At 44.9% G+C, this 22,355-nt stretch overlaps 1 protein-coding gene and 1 pseudogene across 2 annotated transcripts; both read left to right on the forward strand.

Annotated features, from left to right (window-relative positions):
- The first annotated feature begins 377 nt into the window (after positions 1 to 377).
- Positions 378 to 11,147, forward strand: LOC123095962 (FIP1[V]-like protein). Its single transcript, XM_044517529.1, has 9 exons — positions 378 to 1,203; positions 2,663 to 2,886; positions 3,268 to 3,397; positions 3,493 to 3,561; positions 3,652 to 3,795; positions 4,474 to 4,578; positions 4,661 to 4,941; positions 5,785 to 7,429; positions 9,783 to 11,147. Exons 1-9 carry the CDS (start codon positions 481 to 483, stop codon positions 10,350 to 10,352), a joined length of 3,891 nt encoding a protein of 1,296 aa, XP_044373464.1. The 5' UTR covers positions 378 to 480; the 3' UTR covers positions 10,353 to 11,147.
- Positions 11,148 to 11,910: 763 nt separating this feature from the next.
- On the forward strand, positions 11,911 to 17,899 carry LOC123095963 (lariat debranching enzyme-like; annotated as a pseudogene). The gene is made up of 11 exons (XR_006446392.1): positions 11,911 to 12,361; positions 13,059 to 13,345; positions 13,498 to 13,614; positions 14,149 to 14,306; positions 14,840 to 14,961; positions 15,145 to 15,338; positions 16,298 to 16,480; positions 16,569 to 16,687; positions 16,792 to 16,931; positions 17,193 to 17,273; positions 17,600 to 17,899. The product of XR_006446392.1 is annotated as a lariat debranching enzyme-like (transcript).
- Positions 17,900 to 22,355: the final 4,456 nt, after the last annotated feature.

The following is a 22,355-nucleotide window of genomic DNA, read 5'->3' on the forward strand; positions in this document are numbered from 1 at the left end:
TGTATATTGTTTAGGGTAGCTGGTGACCCTATCTAGTCCAACCAAATGAACTGTTTATTTTTTTATTTTTTAATCCATTTGGTTGAACAAAATAGGGCTAGACGTCAACTCCTACACATACAACTAAGCAAAATCGAGTGTGGTTAGATCAACAACAACAACAAAAAGTTGAAAACCCGTACACAATATGGTGAATTCGTGACCACTGAATGTACATGTTACATATCCTGATCTGAGATATCAGAATATCTCTGAGTTAATTTTACCGCACGGCAGGCGTGGTGAGCAATCTTCAAATCATTCGGAAAAAATAAATCTCACAGTTAAAATTTTCCAGTAAAAAGTAAGCAAGGAACCCCTAAAACCGAGAGCCCTTCTCCTAATAGGCAGAGCTCCAAAACGAACTTGGCGACTCTCCCCCCGACCCTCACCCCCATCGCCCGCCGCCTCCGGCCTCCCCCGACCGATCTCGCCGTCGCCATGGAGGACGACGACGAGTTCGGCGACCTCTACACGGACATCGTCCTCCCGACGTCCGAGCCCCCGAGGCCGCCGCCGCCCGCCGAAACCCCGCCGCGCGCCGCCCCGGCCCCAAACCCTAATTCCGCGCCAGCCCCCGCGTCGGCCGCGGCAGCGGCGGGCGACGAGGAAGAAGACGACGATGACTGGCTGCTCGGAGGGGGCGACCCCCTCGCCGGGGTCGACCCCACCACCGACTGGGTCGACGAGGACGACGATGGCGGCGCGCCCCCCGCCGTGAAGCGCGAGGTTGATGCGAAGCCGCCGGCCCCCGCCGCGGAGGATCCCGATCCGCTCATGGGGGTCGGCGCGGACGACCCCGGGGCGGCCATCCCGGGGCTCTCGTCCTCGGCGGCGGCCGGTGGTGCTGCCGGGAGCGACGACTGGGATAGCGACAGCGAGGACGACCTCCAGATCGTGCTCAACGAGACGGACGGACGCCGGCGGCTCGGGGAGGACGAAGGCGACGACGAGGACGGGGAAGACCTCCTCATCGTCGCCGATGGACCTCACATCCCCGGCATGGAGGAGCAGGAGTGGGTGGAGGACGGGACAGCGGCTGGGCCCGAGGGAGAGAGAAAAGAGGGCGGTGAGCCTGGGAAGACGGGCCCCATGCCTGGCGGGAGGATCGGGTACAGTGGCGGCGGCCCGGGGTTCCACCCGCAGCACCATTCCATGTTCAAGGTCAGTTATTCGGGCCAAGAAGCCGTTTGATGTTCGATGCGCTCGGCCCACCCCCAAAGAGGGAGACGGCGTAAACCCCGGTTGCAACTCGCTATGCTTTACGTTGTAGTACTGTGTAAATTCCTGATAAAGTTTAGTTTCTTCCTTAGATTCTTTTGCATTCCTGCTTACTGTCCGACAATGTATACTGTAAATGCAATTTATATAACATATAAAGGGAACAAAGGAAAATACAATGATTTTGCATTTACTTTTTCATGCTTCCGTATAGCAACTTCAAGAGCCTTCTGAATGTTTAATCCCCGTGGGGTTATAATTCTTTGTTTAGTTAGTGAAGTAGTTAACAAGATGGCGGCATCGATACAGACTGGTCACTGAATTTCAAGTCAGTAACTTCATTTCAGATGCTGGTGTGATGCGGATGAAGTCAGCCATTTTGAGGAACATGCCGGTTATTTCATGATAGGAGATAGTGACAAGGTCGGCAGGTGCTCGAAGCTGGCAATATCACTTTTGTCCAGTAAGAGATAAGGCACACATTAGTTGACCCAGCTCCAAGAGCAGGCACTATGGTGTACATAAGCTTGCTTGTCAAGCCCAATCTTCAGGCTGTGTCCTAAATATCTCATTGTTCTGGCTATACACACTCAAGTTACAGTATTCGTTGGCTGTATGCGCTCAAGTCACATTCTCCCTAACTGTAGGTCTGATAGTTCTAGCTATTTCTCTGTGCTAAACTCAACAGAACTATGGGGAAATTGGCAAACAGCTGCTGACAGGCGTTTTCCTGTTCCTTGCCGCGAACACAAATATTGACTCTACCTCTAGCAGGAGAGTGTTTAACAATCCCGCACTGGGACTCTTAGGACTAATGGACATCTGACTGTGGTTGGACCCTGTATGATCAAAGAAGACTTGAATGATTTAGGTGCAGTTGTAACTGTTCGATCCTAAATGTATCGGCACAGTTTGTCAGTGTGGAATTAATATCTGCCTGGATATAACTAAGTGGTCAGCTCTAGCATAGTCAAATTACGTACTCACACCCTGGGGATGTGAGATCAGATCTCTTGCAAGTTAATGATAAATTCTATGCATCAGTACATATGCTATTATCTTTAATATAATAATTGCTTATCAAGCAATACCTGTAGTGGGATCAAATATGTTCTTCTGCTACATGACATTTTCCTAAACCATTTTCAAAGAATGGCAACACTGGACAGCATGGAAATCCCAATTGAATATTAAATCAAGCACAGTTCAAGTTCATTTCACGAACTACATGATGCTTTGCATATATATTCATCATCTGTTCTCATGGCTTAACTGCTGGCAAAGCGATGATGTTAAGTACTTGGAAAGTTGTTGGTTGGGAAATGAGTGTTCTCATTCACCTTTTTTACTTTTTAAACTTTCTCTTTGATTATTTTTATAATCTTTGTTCTCCCTCTTGCAGTATGTACGACCTGGCGCTCCAACCGGTGGGGCTCCTAGTGCTCCTGGCCAATTCCGTCCACCTGGACCCCCGGGACCTTTTTCTGGTCGAGGAAGAGGAGACTGGCGGCCTGGTGCTGGCAGGGGCATGAATAAAGGTTTTCATTCAGGCTATGGAATGACTCCATGGGGTGGTTCTGGTCGTGGTTTTGGTGGCGGACTAGATTTCACACTTCCTCCTCACAAGTAAGTTAACTGGTAGACATGATAAAACATTAAGACCTGTAGGTCATTTTATGCTTCGCTTGCTGCAAACTCTGTTTATCTGTTGCAGTTGTGAGTGTGCATTAGGGTTATTATTGTTGCATGCTCTGGCAAATGCCAATTTTGCATGAATTTAACTCAACGCATAGAATACATCTAGCATTCTCAACTCAAGCGCGCAGAGTCAAGAACCATATACCACTATTTGTTACCTTTTTTTTGGATGAGGGGGTGGGGATTGAATTCTAGGTTGGAATCAAGGAATTATTTGTGTGCTTCCCATTGTTATTTCAGTTACATCTGGACAACTATTCTATTTATGCTCATTATATGCCCTCTCCTAAACATAATTTATTGTCCCAGGATAATTTTTGATATTGACATTGACACCACATTTGAGGAGAAGCCATGGAAATACCCTGGTGCTGAAATTTCAGACTTCTTCAACTTTGGGCTTGATGAGGAGAAATGGAAAGACTACTGCAAGCAACTGGTCAGTCCTTGTTTAACATTTGGTGGCAATATAGTCCCCCCCCCCCCCCCCCCTCTATTTTTCCTTCTGTAAAGTACTGATATATTTTTCACCAGGATCAATCACGATTGGAGTCCACAATGCAATCTAGAATACGGGTGTACGAGAGTGGGCGCTCAGAACAGGTTCCTTGTAACCTCATTTGCTGAAACATTGATCCAATGCAAGCTATGTACTTTTGTGCCTGTTAACAGTATTTAATTGGTCTCATTCAGGACTACGATCCAGATTTGCCACCGGAGCTAGCTGCTGCGGCTGGCCATCATGACGTTTCTGCTGATAATCGGAATAAAGTAGATAATGGACATACAGATTTCAGTGCCCAAGGGAGAGTTCCTACAAGCAACCGACCTGCAGTGGTAACCCCCACGACGTCTCGTGTACATGTATTTGGTTCACTTTTTTCATAATCTTTCATACACACTCCTTTTTTATATACAAAGGCCACTATCAAAAATACAATTTGCTTCTATACAAGGCCATTATCTCTTCCTGAGAAGAATCAATTAGATTTTTGCCTAGTATGATGGTGCTTATTTATGCAAATGTTGCATGCAGCCATAGAGAAAGTGGCACCACATGCAACATGTTTAATTAGCCCGGAACACGAGAGGTTTTCCACACAATTAATCTACCATTATTAGTTGGCTTTGTTTTCTTGGTATCTTAAAAATGTGATAAAGGCCTTGTATACAAAAACGGAGGGAGTGCCATGTTTAGCTGTCCTTGTTTACTTATGTACTCTCACATTCTGTTGTAAACTTGTACATGTGCTACAAAACAGTTTTCGACACACAACCACGTGCATCTTTTCAGTTATCATGTGACATTTGGTTACCATTCTGTAGTTTTAAGTTATCTTTATTTTATTAAACTACTACTAAGAAATTAGTTCCTCATTGTAAGTCAAGAAAACTGTGTTCGTCATCATGCAAAACTATCAAAAAATTGTAGGTGTTTTTTTGTTCTTTTATTTGTTTGGTGTTACCGTTCACTGTTCAGTCAAACTACTAAGAGCATCTTTTTTCCCTCTCCAGATGACGGGCAGACCTATACAAGTTGAAACTGGTTATGGAGAACGTTTTCCGTCTGCTGATACACGTACAGCTCGAAACCGTGAATCAGATTCTGTTGTTATAGAGGTAAGCTGTGATCCTGCTTTGGCATATATTTAAGTTGTCTCACTAGTAGCTCTTCAATTCTAAGCATTGTCTTGGGTTTCAGATTGTATGTGAGCCTCCGGCAGATGATCCAGTAGTTGCTGATAGTTCAGTGGATCAGTCTGAGAAGGATTCTCAAGGAGGTAAAAAAAGCAACGGTGTTGAGGAGAGCGAGGTCTATACACCAGAGAAGACGAACAATTCTTCTTATAATTCCTCTCTGGGAAAGGCAGAACATACCAGAAGGTTGCCTGTCTCATCTGAAGGTGATATGCTCACATCAGATGTTCAGGTCCGTTCCCCGCCGAACTACAAAATAAGGGGCTCTCCTTCTCGTGGAGTAAGGTATGCAGTATCTACAAAACCAAACTTGTTAATCCTGGCTAAATTATGCGTGCTGCAGTTTGCATTACGGTTGATTTTGATAATCTCGTTTTCTCAGAACTAATTATCTGCATCACATATAGATAATTCAGCACATAGCAGTTCAACAACCGCAAACTGAGTTCTAGTCTTTATTGGTGTGATCACATGAATGTTACTTCCGGATTAGAGTGAGCCAGTTGCGGTGGTCTTTTTAGCCTTTAAGTAGTAGTCCTGTTCGAAAGATCATAGTGAAGTGAGTTATTACAGTGAGTCTAGTTTCTTGAAGGCCAGGCCATTGCACATTCCACCTTCACTAGACCAGATCATAGCCAAGATGTTCTCAGTGAAGGAGCCAAGTTTAGTTTATATGAGTCTAGTTTCTTGAAGGCAAAGGCCATTGCACATTCCATCTTAAATAGACCATATCATGGCCAAGGTGCTCTCACTTAAGGAGCCAAGTGGCCAGCAATTCATGCCACAGTGATACCCCTTCTACCACTATTCACATGCACTGTTACACGTAACTGATGGATTGTCATTCACATGCACGGTTACACGTAACTGATGGATTGTCATTCCATGATGTGGTAGTATGTATTGTGTTTCAATATCCAAGCCGTCCAGTATTTCATTAGTCTCTTGCCCGATTGCAAGGTTAATGCCAGGATGTGGATTCTGGAGATCTTTGGATGATGTCATTGTTCCATTTTCTCTAGCATATGCTTCCCATATTTCTTGTATTTTTTGGTTTTACGTCCTTCAGCTCTTTGTTTTTGTCGAAGTTGTATCTCTGATGCTTGCCCTCAAATTGTTCTTTAAAAGGTTGAAAGGACGCTCTCAGGGTGTAAACCCTAGCCGAGAAGCTGAAAGCTCCAATGAAGTACCTCGCAAAACAACATCCTCAAAGAGACGCCGTGATACCCCGAGAGATAGCAAACCTGTTGATGACTCAGAAACTAAGGATGGCTTAAAACGGTCACCTACTGTTGCTGATGAAACGACAGACAAGCTGAGCACAGAAGATCAATTTGCTGATAATGATGATAGGCTTGCTTTGGTTGATAGTGCTGAAGTGGATGCTGATGATGCTATCTCAGAACCTCACATGGCTAGCGATACGAATGAGGATGATAACGAGGATCATTCTAGTAAAAGGCAGAAGATCATTTCTAAGGTTGAGCAGCCCCCTGGACTCATTAATAGTAGTGATCAAGTCGATTTGAAGACACTGAATAGTGAAAACAGTAGAGGAGTGAGGTCTGGTAGCAGCAAAGATCATCAGAAACGCCTTGAATCTGGTGAAGAAGTTCTGCAAGATAGGCGGTCCAGGCGTGTAAATGATGTGAGAAGGCATCATGATGGAGAAGAACGCGATCCCCGTCGAAAGGACGTGTCTGCTCGAGACGTCAAACCTGAAATAGAAAGGACACATTTGGCTTCTAGAGGTAGGGATGATATCCACCATCCTTACGGGAACAGAGATCGGGACATACGCGGTAAAAGTTTTGATAGGGTAAGAGAGACTGAAATTTTGCAGAGGAGAGAAGACAGCATGCACAACAGAAGAGGCAAGGAGGAAGATTTGAGACTCAACTACAATGCTGAAGTTGGTGCAAGACATAGAAATAAGTTGAGACCTATTGATAGGAATGACAGGGATGAAGATCCTCATCCAAGGAAATTGCTGGATGATGGTGACTGGAGGGGCTCTAGACAAAGAGAGCGTGGTGATATGGTTTTGAATAGTCGTGAAAGTTTAGATGATTCTCATATCAAGAGAAAGAAAGATGAAGAGAACACCAGGAGAATGAAACCTGAGAATGAAGATGCAGTCCACGGTTATAGAGGAAGGGATGATCCAAACAGAAGGAAGAGAGAACGGGATGATGGAATTGATCAGAAAAGAAGAGACGATGGTGTTAGGATGCGGGAGAAGGCTGATGATCGTAGTATTGTGAAGAATAAAGAGGACAGCTTGCGACAGAGAGAAAAGGACGACAGGCAGAGGCCTAAGCATGAAAGCACACTGCTCCTTCAGAGAGAAGAAGGCAGAGGAACTGGTCGGGGTGGACGGGTTATGGATGACAAAATTGTCGGTGGTGGTAGGAAGAAGGATGAATCAAGATCTGCATTGTTGAGCAAAGAAACCCTAGAGCGCAACAAACAAAATGAGCCTGGGAGGAGAGGTCAAGGTGCAGAAGAAAACAGCACACAGAATAAAGGGCGAGCTGATGTGCGTCCACGTGATGACAATCCAAATAACAATGAAAGGAACTCCAGACAAGATAAAATAAACAAGATTCATGACAATAATCGTGTATCTAGCAGTTCTGATGCTCGCCAGGCTAGTAGGGATAAGCCGAGGGAGAGCACAAGAAAGGGCAGAGGCTCTGTGCCAAATGAGCAAGATCTTCACAGATCTAGCAAGAGAAGACGGGAAGACCATGAAAGCCATCGTAGTGGGAAGGTATGAAATTCTTGTTGAAAGTAACTTTCGAAAGACATAGGCATTAGAAATTCAGGCGATTGACTAATCACGAGGTGGTGATGTGTGTTTGAGACATCTGACTTGAAACAGATTAGTGTTGTGTTTTTAAAGTTTTGCAGATCTTATACCTTATTGTGTTACAAAAGATATTGCAATATAGATGAATCATGAATTTATGATAGGATGTATACTTAATATGCACATAGGTTTGTACTTTGTTTTTAAAAGAAGGGCTTTTACTTAAATACTACATGGTTCTTATTCCAAGCAAAGTTGTGTTGCATAATTGGTGACAACCATTTACCTTAATGTTTTCTGGGCCAGTCAGTGAATTTGTTTTCATAATTCTTTGCTGATTGTTTTATTTTTCTGCCAAAGCCTAATCGTAATATGATATCCAAGTGCCGTTTTTCTTATTTGTAAATTTGACAAGTTGAGTATGGTCAGATTTGTTGCTGTGTTTTTATGTTACTGTTTGAGTGCCCACACAGTTCGCCGCAATGGTTCCAAATAAACCACACTATTATTTAAACCAAATTAAGTCACAATTAAGTATGGTGCATATTCTTTCCTATACATAATCAGCCTTACTGTGATGTAATATGCTCAACAACGATGTGGCATCGAGGAACACGATTGAATTCCCTGTTGCAGTGTTAAAAAATATACGTAATCAGCCTGTTAACAGAGGCATCCAAAATGATCAATTAGCATGGTTAGTTAGTTACACACCCAAAGGAAGTGATGAATTGGTCTGAGGAAAATTGGAACATATGCTGTTTGTCATTGCCAAGAAGAATATCAGAAGTTGAGGTTGAGCAAGTGACCTCACAGCAGAATTGTGTGGCTCTGCAGTTGAAGAGTAGATCGACACAAGGGTTTACTAGTGTTTGCTACTACAATTAGATTAGCAAAACAACTAGTATATAGTTAGATACATGATAGAATTTTCTCTTGGGGACGTCAAGGCAGATTGCCACATGGCGAAGTTACAAGCCAAAACACAATACAGCAAAACAGTTGACTGACGCGTGTTTTTGCATTTTCTGCACCTTGCATGCATTTTTCCTAAGAAATTCTCATTAAGCATTCAACTATGTTACCCTGCAAACAAAAATCCTTTTTTATATTATACATAAACACCAGTTTGATTCAATTGTACACTGCGGCGATATTCACCATTTGTGGTGGTGACCATCAAGTATGACAGTGGTTGGTCACTGGACAAGACAGACGATCATCACCTAGTCTGTAGTGGCCGGTCATAGAATGTTGTTGAGTGGCTACTAGGGGGGCACATGGTCTATTGCTTGGCCTACGGCTGTTGTAGGGCAAGGTGGGGGATACTAACTACCAAGAGCTATCACTCGAGTGTTACGTTACCTTGATAAACCAAAATTGTGGGGATGTCAGATATCAACGAAGGGGGCCAGTTGCTGCATAGAAATAGGGTAGTTATCTAGTGCACAAGTGTGACCGGGCGAGTGTATGGAATATCTTTAGCTTGGGAGTAAGACCAGAACCATGTAGATTTGGAAGGGTATTTCTAGACGGCCTTACCCTTGCACGATGCTGTCTAGAAATGAACAATACTACTGAATAATCAGTTGCCGATCCACAGTCTCTACCCTCTCCCGGTACGCATGGAGCATTGAAGACATCTACTGTACTTTTGGTAAAATGTAGCCTTTTCTCTTCTGCATACTAGGCCAATTATAAAACATGTGTGCTGGTTCCTTTCCTCATCCTCCGCCACTGTAAAGGATGTACCTGTTTATTGCTTGTGAGTTGTGAGGCATTTAGATCTTTCTTGTCTGGGCAGAAAATTTGCATGCGCATTGAGTGTTACAATCAGGCACTAGAAACTTAACATAAAATTCAACTGGTGTCGGCCTTCTTAATGATTTTGGATCACTTCATGATTTGCATGGATAATTATCAGACGTATTTATGCACACTGGAATTCTTTATAGAACATTCTTCTGGTCGGCTGGTGGCACACTAGTGGCTCTGGTTTCTGAGTGCACCTCTGGTTTTTAATGCATGCTGTCCATGTTTAAGAATTAGCTAGATTTCATTCATGGGGTGAACTGATTTATGTGTTTACTCATCTGCAACATTTTGGTCTCTGTTGAATAACAAAGAGTATAGTTCTCTTGCAAAGAAAACTTTCTGCTAGTTGAAAAATGAAGAGCACGGCACCGGTATATGAATAAGCATATGCTTTTTTCGTGGAAATTTACTGCTTGGTGGGCTTATGTTTTTAGATTTTGTTTTAACTCTTTGGAATATTCACCCTCCTCAACCCAAATGCAAACAAAACTTTGTATAGGTTGAGGCGAAAGGAGGGAGGGAGCAACAAAATGGTAGGGATCATGCTACATCATCCAAAACGAGCAAGAATCCTCAACAACATGATTCATTTGTGAAACAAGGGGAAGAAGAAGCCATGTCAGATGATGAGAACACCGATGATTCAAGAAGGGGTCGGTCTAAGCTGGAGCGATGGACAAGCCACAAAGAGATTGACTATAGTACTATTGATAATGAGACCACACATGCATTTCCTTCCATCAAAGCTGATGTTCAACTCCCCACTGCTGATGCGTCAGGTAAATCTGATGTTCCTGCTATAGTTGTCAGTTCGGACATGAAGAACAGTGGTGATAATGGGCAAGCCTCTGAGATGACGGCTGAAGAGCGTGACCGACATCTAGACACGGTTGAGAGGCTCAAGAGAAGAAGCGAACGATTCAAACTTCCCATGCCTGGCGAGAAGGAGGTACCCCAGAACAAAAAGGTTGATGCTGAAGTGCAGACTCCCCAGAATGAATTGCCTGCTGCTGATGTTGAAGTGAAGCCTGAGCGGCCAGCTCGCAAGAGGAGATGGGCTGGGAGTTGATTGGAAGTCAGAAACATATATCCTCATCTGAAGAAGTGGCGGCACAGCTCATGGAAGCTGGAAACATATCGTCATCTGAAGAAGTCGCGGCACAGCTGAGCTCGCGCAATGCTTTTCTCTGTTACAACTGAAAGTTGAACTGATGTATGATTTGTACTGTATAACTTAGATCTGTAACTGTAACCATACATACATGTTCATTTGTGGCCGGGGACCTGGATACTTCATTTGTCTTTTCCGATTCCTCCCCTCATTTGCGGGGATCGGAAATGTGTGGCACTGGTGCCACCAGACTCCGGGTAGCTATGTGTTCTTTGTGGGAAACCTTGGAGGTTTCCAGCTTCATCTGCCACCCAAAGGAGCCAGAAGGCACTTTTGAAGCTGGCGTGGGGATGCTGCAAGGCGCCTTCTTATGAGCCACCATTGGACACTGGATTTTGCATCACTCTTCTACTGGTGTTACTTGAAAGCTTTTGTTTGTGGACCAAGAAGAGCTGGGGATCTCAGGAGTGCTCCGAGTTATGACATCTGCTGTGTATGTTTGATATTATTATGTGTATGTACATTATGATAATCTCTTGGACTGGTGTGCATAGGATGCAACAAGATAGATTCTATAGTAGAAGTGCATGTTGCGGTGAATGTCGTGGACAATGCATGCGATAATATTCTATACCTGTAGACAGTGGTAGGTAAAAAAAGGTTATATGCTTGTTTAGCTTCTTTTTTTAGCGATGTACATGTAACTATGTCGTCAGGAGTTTTGCCTATGAAAAAACTGACTTTAAGATGCCAGTTTTGTCGCCTGATTGAATTTTAGTTAGCACTTTGAAGTTGCATATCTGTTGGAAGGTGCTAGTAAAATAGTGAAATTGCTCCCCTGTAGCGAGCTGATCTCAACAAACATGGCCAGCCATTGACCATTGTAGCACAGAAATCAAGAGTTGCGTCAGGCTCGCGCCGAACCACCTGAGCCGTCAGGCTGGACCAGGGGCCGCGAGCGAGCGGCACATCCTCGTGGACCAACTTGTCGTCGCCGGTACGTACCGTACGTAGCGGCAGGGGGGCGGGCGTGTGCTCGGCGCACGGCGATGCTGACCCCCCACGGGGCGGCGTGCCCCTGCCCGTGCCAGCGCGCTCCCACGTCTCGCCCACCACAAATAATTTTGCTCCCTTCATTTTTCTACTTCCCCCGTTTCAACACTGCCCTCACCTCAGTTCCATAAAAAAAAACTCTGCCCTCACCAACCGGACTATGGTGTGGTGAGATTCCTCCACCACGGGCACGGGGGCGCGTGCCAACTCGTGACGCCCTACGAACGGCACCCTCTCCCGTTCGCTGGCCGTTGAACCCGAGCTCGTCACAAAACGGGGTGCGGCCGTCCTGCGTGCGCGCCTCGTGTCCCGCCCGCTCCTCCCACGGGTTCGCGCCGCGAGCCCACCAGATCCCGCCCATACCACGAGCCACCCAGCCGGACCTCCAAACATAGCCCACTGGTTTCCCCCGAGAAACCCCGGGCGGCAGCCGACGTGGCGGGCCCGCCCTATCCGTATTCAACAGCCACGTCACGCCCATCCTCTCTCCAACGAACGAACTCCCAAAGCCCGCATTCGCCCCATAAATACCCCGAGGAAGCCCAGAATCCAGCAGAGCTACATCCCAATCCAATCTGATCCAATCCAAGATCGTCGTGCTCCTTCTGAAAAGTGTCGATCGAAGCGGATACTTAGCTAGCTAGGCGATGGCCCCGAGCGCGTCGATGCTGTTCCTGAGCTACCACCAGCTGCACCACGGCCCCGCCGACGCGCCGCACGTCGACAAGGATGGCGCCGGCGCGGGCACCGGCGGCTTCAGGTTCGGCTTCGGTAATGTCTTCTTCTCCCTCGGCGTCCTGGCGCCGAAGCGGCGGGATGCGGCGGTGCACGACGGGAAGCAGAGGGCGCGTCAGGCCGGCGGCGAGGAGGAGGAGGAGGAGCCCGCGACGCTGGCGAGCAAGTTCGATGAGGCCGTGCGGCTCAGCTGCTGGTCGTCCTGAAGCTTATCTTAATTTCCGCGTGCTCCTGTAGCTTCTGCCTCTTTGACTGTGCAAGCATGTGCTGTGCCGATCGTTGACAATGGCAGGATATGTGTAGATAAAATGTGACTGTGCATATGAATTTCCTTTCTTTCTTTCTGTGTGAAATCCTGGGTGGTACTGTTTTCTGAATTATCCCGATCATAAGATTTGCTACATGAGCTCTCGATGTCGTCGTGTCCTCGCGGTCATAGCTTCTGAACTTGGAGCGTCCTTCCAGAGGATAATTTTCAAATCCTATCCTGAATCGCCTAAACACCATTCTGAACTGCTAAGTGGGTCTATGAACTTGCAAAGTTTGTCCCTCGAACGGTGAATTTGCGTAGTTTTCTTCACGCTCCTCGTCTCCTCGACATGATCTCGCCATGGATCGGCATTGCCAAGAGATCCGTAACACATTTGAAAGTACCCCCTCCGTTTAGAAATACTTGTCATCAAAATAGATAAAAGGAGATGTATCCAGATGTATTTTAGTTCTAAATACATCTTTTTTGTCCATTTTGATGACAAGTATTTTCGGACGGAGGGAGTACAAGAAAATCAGTAGCAGTACGTTACGATCTTATCCCTCGACATCTTTTTTTTTTTTGCTTAAGATCCCTTGACATGATTCACATTTTTTTCTTTTGAGGGGGACATGGTTTACAGCTGTGGGCTGGCTACCAGTGCTGAATCCGGCGGACAGGCGGAGGATCCGGCCCACAGCTCTAACTGGGCCTCCACCAGAATTCTGCCCCAAACTTTACTTAACCCCCCTGCCCCAACCGCCATGAAGGGGAAAAAGAACTCGACACCCCCAACCTCTGACCAATGGAGAAGTAAAGTGGGGCAAAAGATCCAATTTCTCCCGTGCTGCTTCCCCCGGCGTTCGCTGCCCCTTCCGACCAGCCGGCGCATCACGCACGGCACGCCATGAAGGTGAGTGATCAGCCGAAGCTCTCCTGCCCTCCGTTTCTCTATATGCAGCCGTATGTGCTCCGCGCACTGGTCAATAGGTTCACGGTTCGGGGAGTTTCTGTGGCGTGCCGGCCACGTGCTCGACGTAATGCCTCGCCGGGTTTCCCGTGCAGATCGCGGTGGAGGGATGCATGCACGGTGAGCTGGACAAGGTCTACGACACGATGCAGCGGCTCGAGGCGGCCGAGGGCATCAAGATCGACCTCCTCATCTGCTGCGGCGACTTCCAGGTGCGTTCAGGCTGCAGTCCCCTCTGCCCACGCTCCTTCACTGGAGCTGGAGTTATTTTTCCCCCTTGAATACATTGCGAGGTTACATTTTGGCTCGACGTTGGTGTATGCTGTTTTGCATCATGTCGTGCACGCACCTGCTTGGGACATGGGATCTGTCTGGTTCACGATGGCCTAGCTGCTGGCTGGTTGTTTGTTTGAACCTAATATCTGTTACTCGTTGGAATAGATAGTTGATCTGGCTAGGGTATCACAGCATTTTCTAAGTCTACCACACGCTTCCCTTGAATTGAATGCTGCAATATTTGTCTTACTGGGTCTGGTCGTGCCGGGTACTTTCTTACGGAAATAGGTTTATCTTATTGTCCTTAAGAAGGTCATATCTGGCTCCGTTCTATGTAGCATGGACAAGTTGATTATTCACATGGTTATAGTTTATTGTTCGGTAGTAAAAAAAATTTGAGAACCGTTCGGTATTAATTCTATGTACGTGTTGATATATTTCACATTCTGACATTGCACCTTTACATGCAGGCTGTAAGGAATGAGAGTGATTTACAGTGTGTAAACGTCCCACCAAAGTTTCGTACCATGAACTCGTTTTGGAAGTACTACTCTGGGCAAGCAGTTGCCCCATACCCAACTATCTTCATCGGCGGGAATCATGAAGCAGCCAATTATTTGTGGGAACTGTGAGTCTTTGTCACTTATGCCCGACACAACTTTCAAAAGACCAATCAGTGGTTTAATTTAGCTCTGGGATCTTATTCTATAGTTTCACTTTGGAGGAAAATAACTAGAATTTGCATATAAAAAATTGGGAAAGATTGAAGCACAGTAATCTGAAAATTCCCATGATATTTACTCAAATTTTCAATTAAAAAAAATCCTAACCGGGACAAGGATGATCTATGTATGGAAGTGTGTTGTCCAATAGCCACATATATACTCCTGGCATGGTGGTCCCTGTAATTATTCATAGAAACTTCGGGATGTAAATAAATAGAATTAAAGGGAGATAGGCATTGTTTTGAATCTAAGGCTCTCTCTGGTTTTGAACTAATATCTGCTTAAGAGTTATTAACAAGACGATCAACAGCTTTCAGCCATTGGATACGTTAATTTACTCAATATAGTTGAGTATTGTTGTTAAATGATGAGGTGTTGTTTTGCTAATTGAAAAATGCAATGCCTGCTTTTCTAATCGTGGTGTAATCACTATCAGGTACTATGGAGGATGGGCAGCACCTAACATCTACTTCTTGGGGTTTGCTGGTGTTGTTAAGTTTGGAAATATTCGAATTGGTGGAATGTCAGGAATACATAAGCAACATGATTATCACCGAGGCAAGTTTATTAATATCTTGCTTGGATTACTTTGTAGTTCGGAGATTTGTATTTTTTTAAATTGCATCTAGAAGTTACTGTCTAGGGAGTTGAAGCCTATTGAAGAAGGGTCCTAAACTAGGACGGTAAATGTCATTACACCCTGAACAGAGCATTCAGAATTATTATTGCCAATCTATGCAGGACATCATGAGAGGCCTCCATACGATAATGCTACTATACGATCAGTGTACCATGTAAGGCATTACGATGTTCTCAAGCTAATGCATGTGAAGGAGCCTCTAGATATATTCATGTCACATGACTGGCCTCTGGGCATTACTGAATATGGAAACTGGGAGAGGCTCCTTCGAGAAAAACCGTTCTTCACAGAAGAGGTAATACCAAGTTGCAAACTGACATAAGGGATTATTTTGTGTTCCACATTTGTTATGTCCGCGTAGTACACAGCCCACCCAGCGCCAAGTTAGGGGGAAGATTGCCATGATTTATTAATTAGGTAGCTTATCCTTTAAATTAAGATCTATTTTAGCTTGGGCCTTAAGCCAACTAGACATAAGATCTACGATTTGTTCTTAGATTGGATTCTTAGTCCTCTATAAGGGGAACCCTCTGAGGAATAAAGCCAAGCCAGAATTAGAAGAGTGGTTCTTCTATCTTGCCCCTGGAGTGAGAGCCTTCCCTCCTATCTACCTAGACCTTATATACTATGCAACATATTCAAGCCATGGCAACACTCTTCTCTCTATAACATATATGCCTTCCGCAACTCATCTAACCTTGTGGAAATACCTCAAGGGAGTGTGTTAACTTTATTGTGCCACAGTGTCACATTTTGAGTCAAAAAACCAATGAATAATACAATAAATAAGCGAGGCCACATTTTTCATGATGATTACTGCAGCGAAACAGTTTCCAATGCTGTACCAGCATCTGTGATCAGCTAAGGATTTTTTTCTTTTATTTTGCTAATTAATCTTGTCAAGTTACACTAGATAAACCCTTGTATAGCTAAAAATGCTAGGGTTATTCTTACATTGTTAGTCGGTGGCACCTATGGGCAACAAAAGTATGCCTATTTGGAAAACTAATCCCTATGGCATCAAATTTTGTATGGTGAGTTGATGACTACTGTGGTCTGACATGCAGAGTGTTTGATTCAGACTACTTTCTCAGAAACGGAATGCTTCATGCTTCCCTAACACACTCCCTCCGTCTCAAAATATAAAACGCTATTACATCCAATATACTCACATATTGGATGTAATAACGTCTTATATTTGGGACAGAGGGAGTATCATACTATTGTTGATGTTCTTTTCTCTTGCCATTTCAGGTCCACCAGAGAAAACTAGGCAGCGAATCTGCAGCAAAATTGTTGAACAAATTAAAACCACCGTACTGGTTTTCAGCTCATCTTCATTGTAGGTTTCCAGCTATCATTCAACATGGTGAGGATGGACCTACGACTAAGTTCCTTGCACTCGATAAGTGCCTCCCCGGGCGGAATTTTTTGCAGGTACTCTTATCTCCTCTTTCACGCTCATTTTGACCACCACAAATAAATTTCTTGTACACATTTGTTCTAAGATGTCAATCCATTTTAGGTAATAGACATTCCATCCAATCCAGGACCATATGAAATCCAGTATGATGAAGAATGGCTTGCAATAACACGGAGATTCAATAGTGCTTTCCCCTTAACTCGGATGCCATGTACAATTCGGTTGGTGCATAAAATGTCTTTATTTGTTTGTTATCGTGTAATGAATATTCTGAAAATATTCAATAAATGACAAAGCTGGAGTAATTCAATTGGCTTGTCTACAGGAACGAAGAACTTGACATTCAAGATGACCGGCAGTGGGTTAGGAGCAAGTTGAATGCTAGAGGGGCTAAGACATTTGATTTTGTCCAGACTGCTCCACCTTATGATCCGTCCAGGCCAGTTTATAATCCCCCCATAGCAGGTAAACCTTAATAGTCATGTCTTCACTGTGAGCCATAAATATTATGGATTCTACCGTCGAAATGTTTCTTGATCTTGAGCTACCGTACAGTTTTCCTTTAGTACCACAATTTCATCTTATGTCACAGTTCATTGCTTTCATTCTAGTTGTTTTTTGTATTTAAAGTATCACAAACTAGTATCTGATTCTAAGCATTTGAATGTATGCTCTTTCTTTGTCAAACTTCTGACGTGTGCTTTAAATGGTTCTTGTGCTACACAGTTCCTTGCAGAAACCCACAAACTGAATCATTTCTCCAGTTTTTAGAGCTCCCATATCTGCTGGACTCGTCTAATCCTGGCGGTATGTTTCTCGCTCTCTGATAAAAGCTTATGGCTGTAGCTCAGTCTCTCGTGTGTTAATATTTAAACTCTGAGTTTCATGCATGCCAAGCCAGACCTAGTCAGTTTGCACTTCATGAATACTCCCTCCGTCCCAAAATAAGTGTCTCAAGCTTAGTACAATTTTACACTAAAGTTAATACAAAGTTGAGACACTTATTTTGAGACGGAGGGAGTAGTACTTTGGTTTACGCTCACTCAAACTATTTTTGTTACCAAAAGAAGAACAGTTGTTCTGCGTGGTTATACTTTGTGATGACTTGTGGTTACTCATCTTTTGGTCAACAGGTGTTGATATAAATGTATCGAGCTCTCAGGCAGCACCTGCACTAGACAACGACGACATAGAGCTCCCCGATGAAGTTGAAGACGACGAAGTTGATGAGGAGTGAAGCACTTAAAGTAGTTCTGTTGTATTATCCCTGGGTCCAGGGTTTTGTTGCCATATCTTGATGGATGTCATTACCTCTGTAGAGCTTAACTGCAGAAGGAAAACTAACTTGTAGACCGTAGTACCGTACAGTAACCTTGCTTGATTACGAGGTGTAACAGGAGTTATATGCTAGCACAAGAATTTTTTAGAGATAACAACAACAACAAAGCCTTTAGTCCCAAACAAGTTGGGTAGGCTAGAGGTAAAACCCATAAGATCTTGCGACCAACTCATGGCTCTGGCACATGGATAGCAAGCTTCCACGTATCCCTGTCTATAGCTAGTTCTTTGGTGATACTCCAATCCTTCAGGTCTCTCTTAACGGACTCCTCCCATGTCAAATTCGGTCTACCTCGATCTCTCTTGACATTCTCCGCACGTTGTAGCTGTATGCTATGCATTGCAGCTTCTGGAGGTCTGCACTGAATATGCCCAAACTATCTCAGACGATGTTGGACAAACTTTTCTTTGATTGGTGCTACCCCAAGTCTATCTCGTATATCATCATTCCAGACTCTATCCTTCCTCGTGTGGCCACACATCCATCTCAACATACGCATCTCCGCCACACCTAACTGTTGAACATGCCACCTTTTAGTTGGCAACACTCAGCGCCATACAACATCGCGGGTCGAACAACAGTCCTGTAGAACTTGCCTTTTAGCTTTTGTGTCACTCTCTTGTCACAGAGAATGCCAGAAGCTTGGCGCCACTTCATCCATCTGGCTTTGATTCGATGGTTCACATCTTTATCAATACCACCATTCTCCTGCAGCATTGACCCCAAATATCGAAAGGTGTCCTTCTGAGGTACCACCTGCCCATCAAGGCTAACCTCCTCCTCCTCCTCCTCCTCCTCACACCTAGTAGTACTGAAACCACACATCATGTACTCGGTTTTAGTTCTACTAAGCCTAAACCCTTTCGATTCCAAGGTTTGTCTCCATAACTCTAACTTCCTATTTACCCCCGTCCGACTATCGTCAACTAGCACCACATCATCCGGAAAGAGCATACACCATGGGATTCTCCTTGTATATCCCTTGTGACCTCATCCATCACCAAGGCAAAAAGATAAGGGCTCAAAGCTGACCCCTGATGCAGTCCTATCTTAATCGGGAAGTCATCAGTGTCGACATCACTTGTTCGAACACTTGTCACAACATTATCATACATGTCCTTCATGAGGGTAATGTACTTTGCTGGGACTTTGTGTTTCTCCAAGGCCCACCACATGACATTCCGCGGTATCTTATCACAGGCCTTCTCCAAGTCAATGAACACCATATGCAAGTCCTTCTTTTGCTCCCTGTATCTCTCCATAAGTTGTCGTACCAAGAAAATGGCTTCCATGGTCGACCTCCCAGACATGAAACCAAACTGATTTTTGGTCACGCTTGTCATTCTTCTTAAGCGGTGCTCAATGACTCTCTCCCATAGCTTCATTGTATGGCTCATCAGCTTAATTCCACGGTAATTAGTACAACTCTGAACATCCCCTTTGTTCTTGAAGATTGGTACTAATATACTCTGTCTCCATTCTTCTGGCATCTTGTTTGCCTGAAAAATGAGGTTGAAAAGCTTGGTTAGCCATACTATTGCTATGTCCCCGAGGCCTTTCCACACCTCAATAGGGATACAATCAGGGCCCATCACCTTGCCTCCTTACATCCTTTTTAAAGCCTCCTTGACCTCAGACTCCTGGATTCGCCGCACAAAACGCATGCTGGTCTCATCAAAGGAGTCGTCCAGTTTAATGGTAGAACTCATTCTCCCCATTGAACAACTTGTCGAAGTATTCCCGCCATCTATGCTTAATCTCATCGTCCTTCACCAAGACTCGGTCTGCTCTGTCCTTGATGCATTTGACTTGGCCAATATCCTCGTCTTCCTCTCTCAGATCTTGGCCATCTTATAGATGTCCCTTTCGCCTTCCTTCGTGCCTAATCATTGGTAGAGGTCCTCATATGCCCGACCCCTTGCTTCACTGACAGCTCGCTTTGCATTCTTCTTCGCCATCTTGTACTATCTATGTTGTCTGCACTCCTATGTTGTCTCAACATAGCCGGTCCCAAGCCCGGGTAAAGGAGGAGGGTTGTGATAGGCTTGGCGAGCCAACGTCAAAACTCAGCCACTCTTATGGAGATGAAACCCAAAAGATTTTTAGAGATATTATGCACACGGGGTAAAAACTCAGCCACTCTTGTTTCTCACTTGTTCTGATATATATATATATATATATATATATATAACAATGATTAATTTTATTAATCAAGTGAGGAGATTGCTATAGATTGAATAAACCCAAACAAAACGAAGAACATCCACAAACTCAAGAGTTACATAAAAGCATTTGAAATCACCAAAGTTCTGCTAAACACATGTTGATAGCCTATGCACACGGTAAAAACCTATAGGAAAGCATATACTTGGCTAAACTCAAAAGTTTCGAATAGCAGCATGAGCCCAACACAAGGAGTAAAATCTTAGAGCATCTACAGCCGGGAGTCTCAAACCAGCCTCATACGCCCAACTCAAAAGTTTTGAATAGCAGCATGAGCCCAACACAAGGGGTAAAATCTTAGAGCATCTACAATCAGACGCCTCAAACCCGCCTCATACGCCCGGGCGGGCCGTCCGGTCACTGACAGGTCACGATTTTTCGAACGAGACGGGCTCCTTAAATGGGCCTCAAACGCCTGGGCTGACCGGCACCCCTCATATCCAACCCAAATATGGGGCGGATATAGGGGCGCCCGGGCACGCTGAAAGTGCAACTAATCCCCGGGTGGTTTTGGTAATTCATAACAACATATAGCTCATTGGACTAATATCCATTCAAGTTGAATATTTCAGAAAGTTCAATGATTGGCATGGCATGGACTAGTAGAAATGTGGACCCCTTAAAATGCTAAGGACAAAGATTGGCAAAAGCTCAAGACTCTTCATTTCTATTTTAGCGATCCAAGATCACATTGAGTCCATAGGAAAGCCAATACTATTAAAAGGGGATGAGGTGTTTCTTAATGGTCTACTTGCTCAAACTGCTTAGTGATATTGCTCCGAAACCCTCAGCCACTTTCTCATTTCCACATATGTCCAAAACTCAAAGTCAACTCGGCCCCACCGATTTGATCTATCCGGCGCCACCGAGTTCAGTTGACATAGCCACTGCCAGAAACCCTAGACAATTCGGTCACACCGATACGGATCTCGGTCTCACCGAGATGGCCTTGCAAACTCTCTGTTGCCTGTTGCAATTATTTTGGTCTTACCAAAATGTGCAATCGGTCCCACCTAGTTTGCTTGACCAACTCTCTGTTTGCTCGTTGTTGAAATCGGTCTCACCGAGATGAGGTTTTGCCCTAGCCCTAGCACATCGGTCCCACCGAGTTGTTCCAGTCGGTCCCACCGAGATTCCTAACGTTCACATTTTGAACTAAATCGGTCTCACCGAGTTCTTCTATTCGGTCTGACCGAGTTGGGTCAAATGTGTGTAATGGTTAGATTTTGTGCGGAGGCTATATATACCCCTCCACCCCTTCTCCATTTGTGAGAGAGCCATCAGAACATGCCTACACTTCCACTACTCATTTTCTGAGAGAGAACCACCTACTCATGTGTTGAGACAAAGACATTCCAATCCAACCATAAGAATCTTGATCTCTAGCCTTCCCCAAGTTGCTTTCCACTCAAATCATCTTTCCACCATAGCCAAATCTGTGTGAGAGAGTTGAGTGTTGGGCAGACTATCATTTGAAGCACAAGAGCAAGGAGTTCATCATCAACACACCATCTATTACCTTTTGGAGAGTGGTGTCCCCAAGATTGGTTAGGTGCGCTTGGGAGCCTCCGACATGTTGTGGAGTTGAACCAAGAAGTTTGTGAGGGCAAGGAGATCGCCTACTTCATGAAGATCTACCCGAGTGAGGCAAGTCCTTCATGGGCGATGGCCATGGTGGGATAGACAAGGTTGCTTCTTCATGGACCCTTCGTGGGTGGCGCCCTCTGTGGACTCGCGCAACCGTTACCCTTCGTGGGTTGAAGTCTCCATCAACGTGGACGCACAATAGCACCACCTATCGGAACCACGCAAAAAATCTCCGTGTCTACATTGCGTTTGCCTTCTCCAAACCCTTCCTTTACCTTCATATGCAATATTTTACCTTCTGCTGCTGCTCAGGGAGTCCTAGATTAGGGGGTCCTCGGGTGTCCATGCTATTTGATATGGGCCGGACTGATGGGCCGTGAAGATATAAGCAGAAGACTTTCCCCCTGTGTCCGGGTAGGACTCCCCTATGCGTGGATGGCAAGATTGGTGTTCGAATATGTTATTTCTTTCCCTTACAAAACGACTATGTACAACCCTAGGTCCCTCCGGTGTGTATATAAACCGGAGGGTTTAGTCCATAGAGGCTATCAGAATTCTCATAGGCTAGACAGCTAGGGTTTATCCATTACGATCTCGAGGTAGATCAACTCTTGTAACCCCTATACTCATCGAATATATTCAAGCAGGAAGTAGGGCTTTACCTCCTTTAAGAAGGCCTGAACCTGGGTAAACATTGTGTCCCCTTTGTCTCCTATTACCATTGATCCCCAGACGCACAG

Source organism: Triticum aestivum, chromosome 4D (assembly GCF_018294505.1).
Source record: "Triticum aestivum cultivar Chinese Spring chromosome 4D, IWGSC CS RefSeq v2.1, whole genome shotgun sequence".
In the NCBI taxonomy this organism is placed as follows: Eukaryota; Viridiplantae; Streptophyta; class Magnoliopsida; order Poales; family Poaceae; genus Triticum; species Triticum aestivum.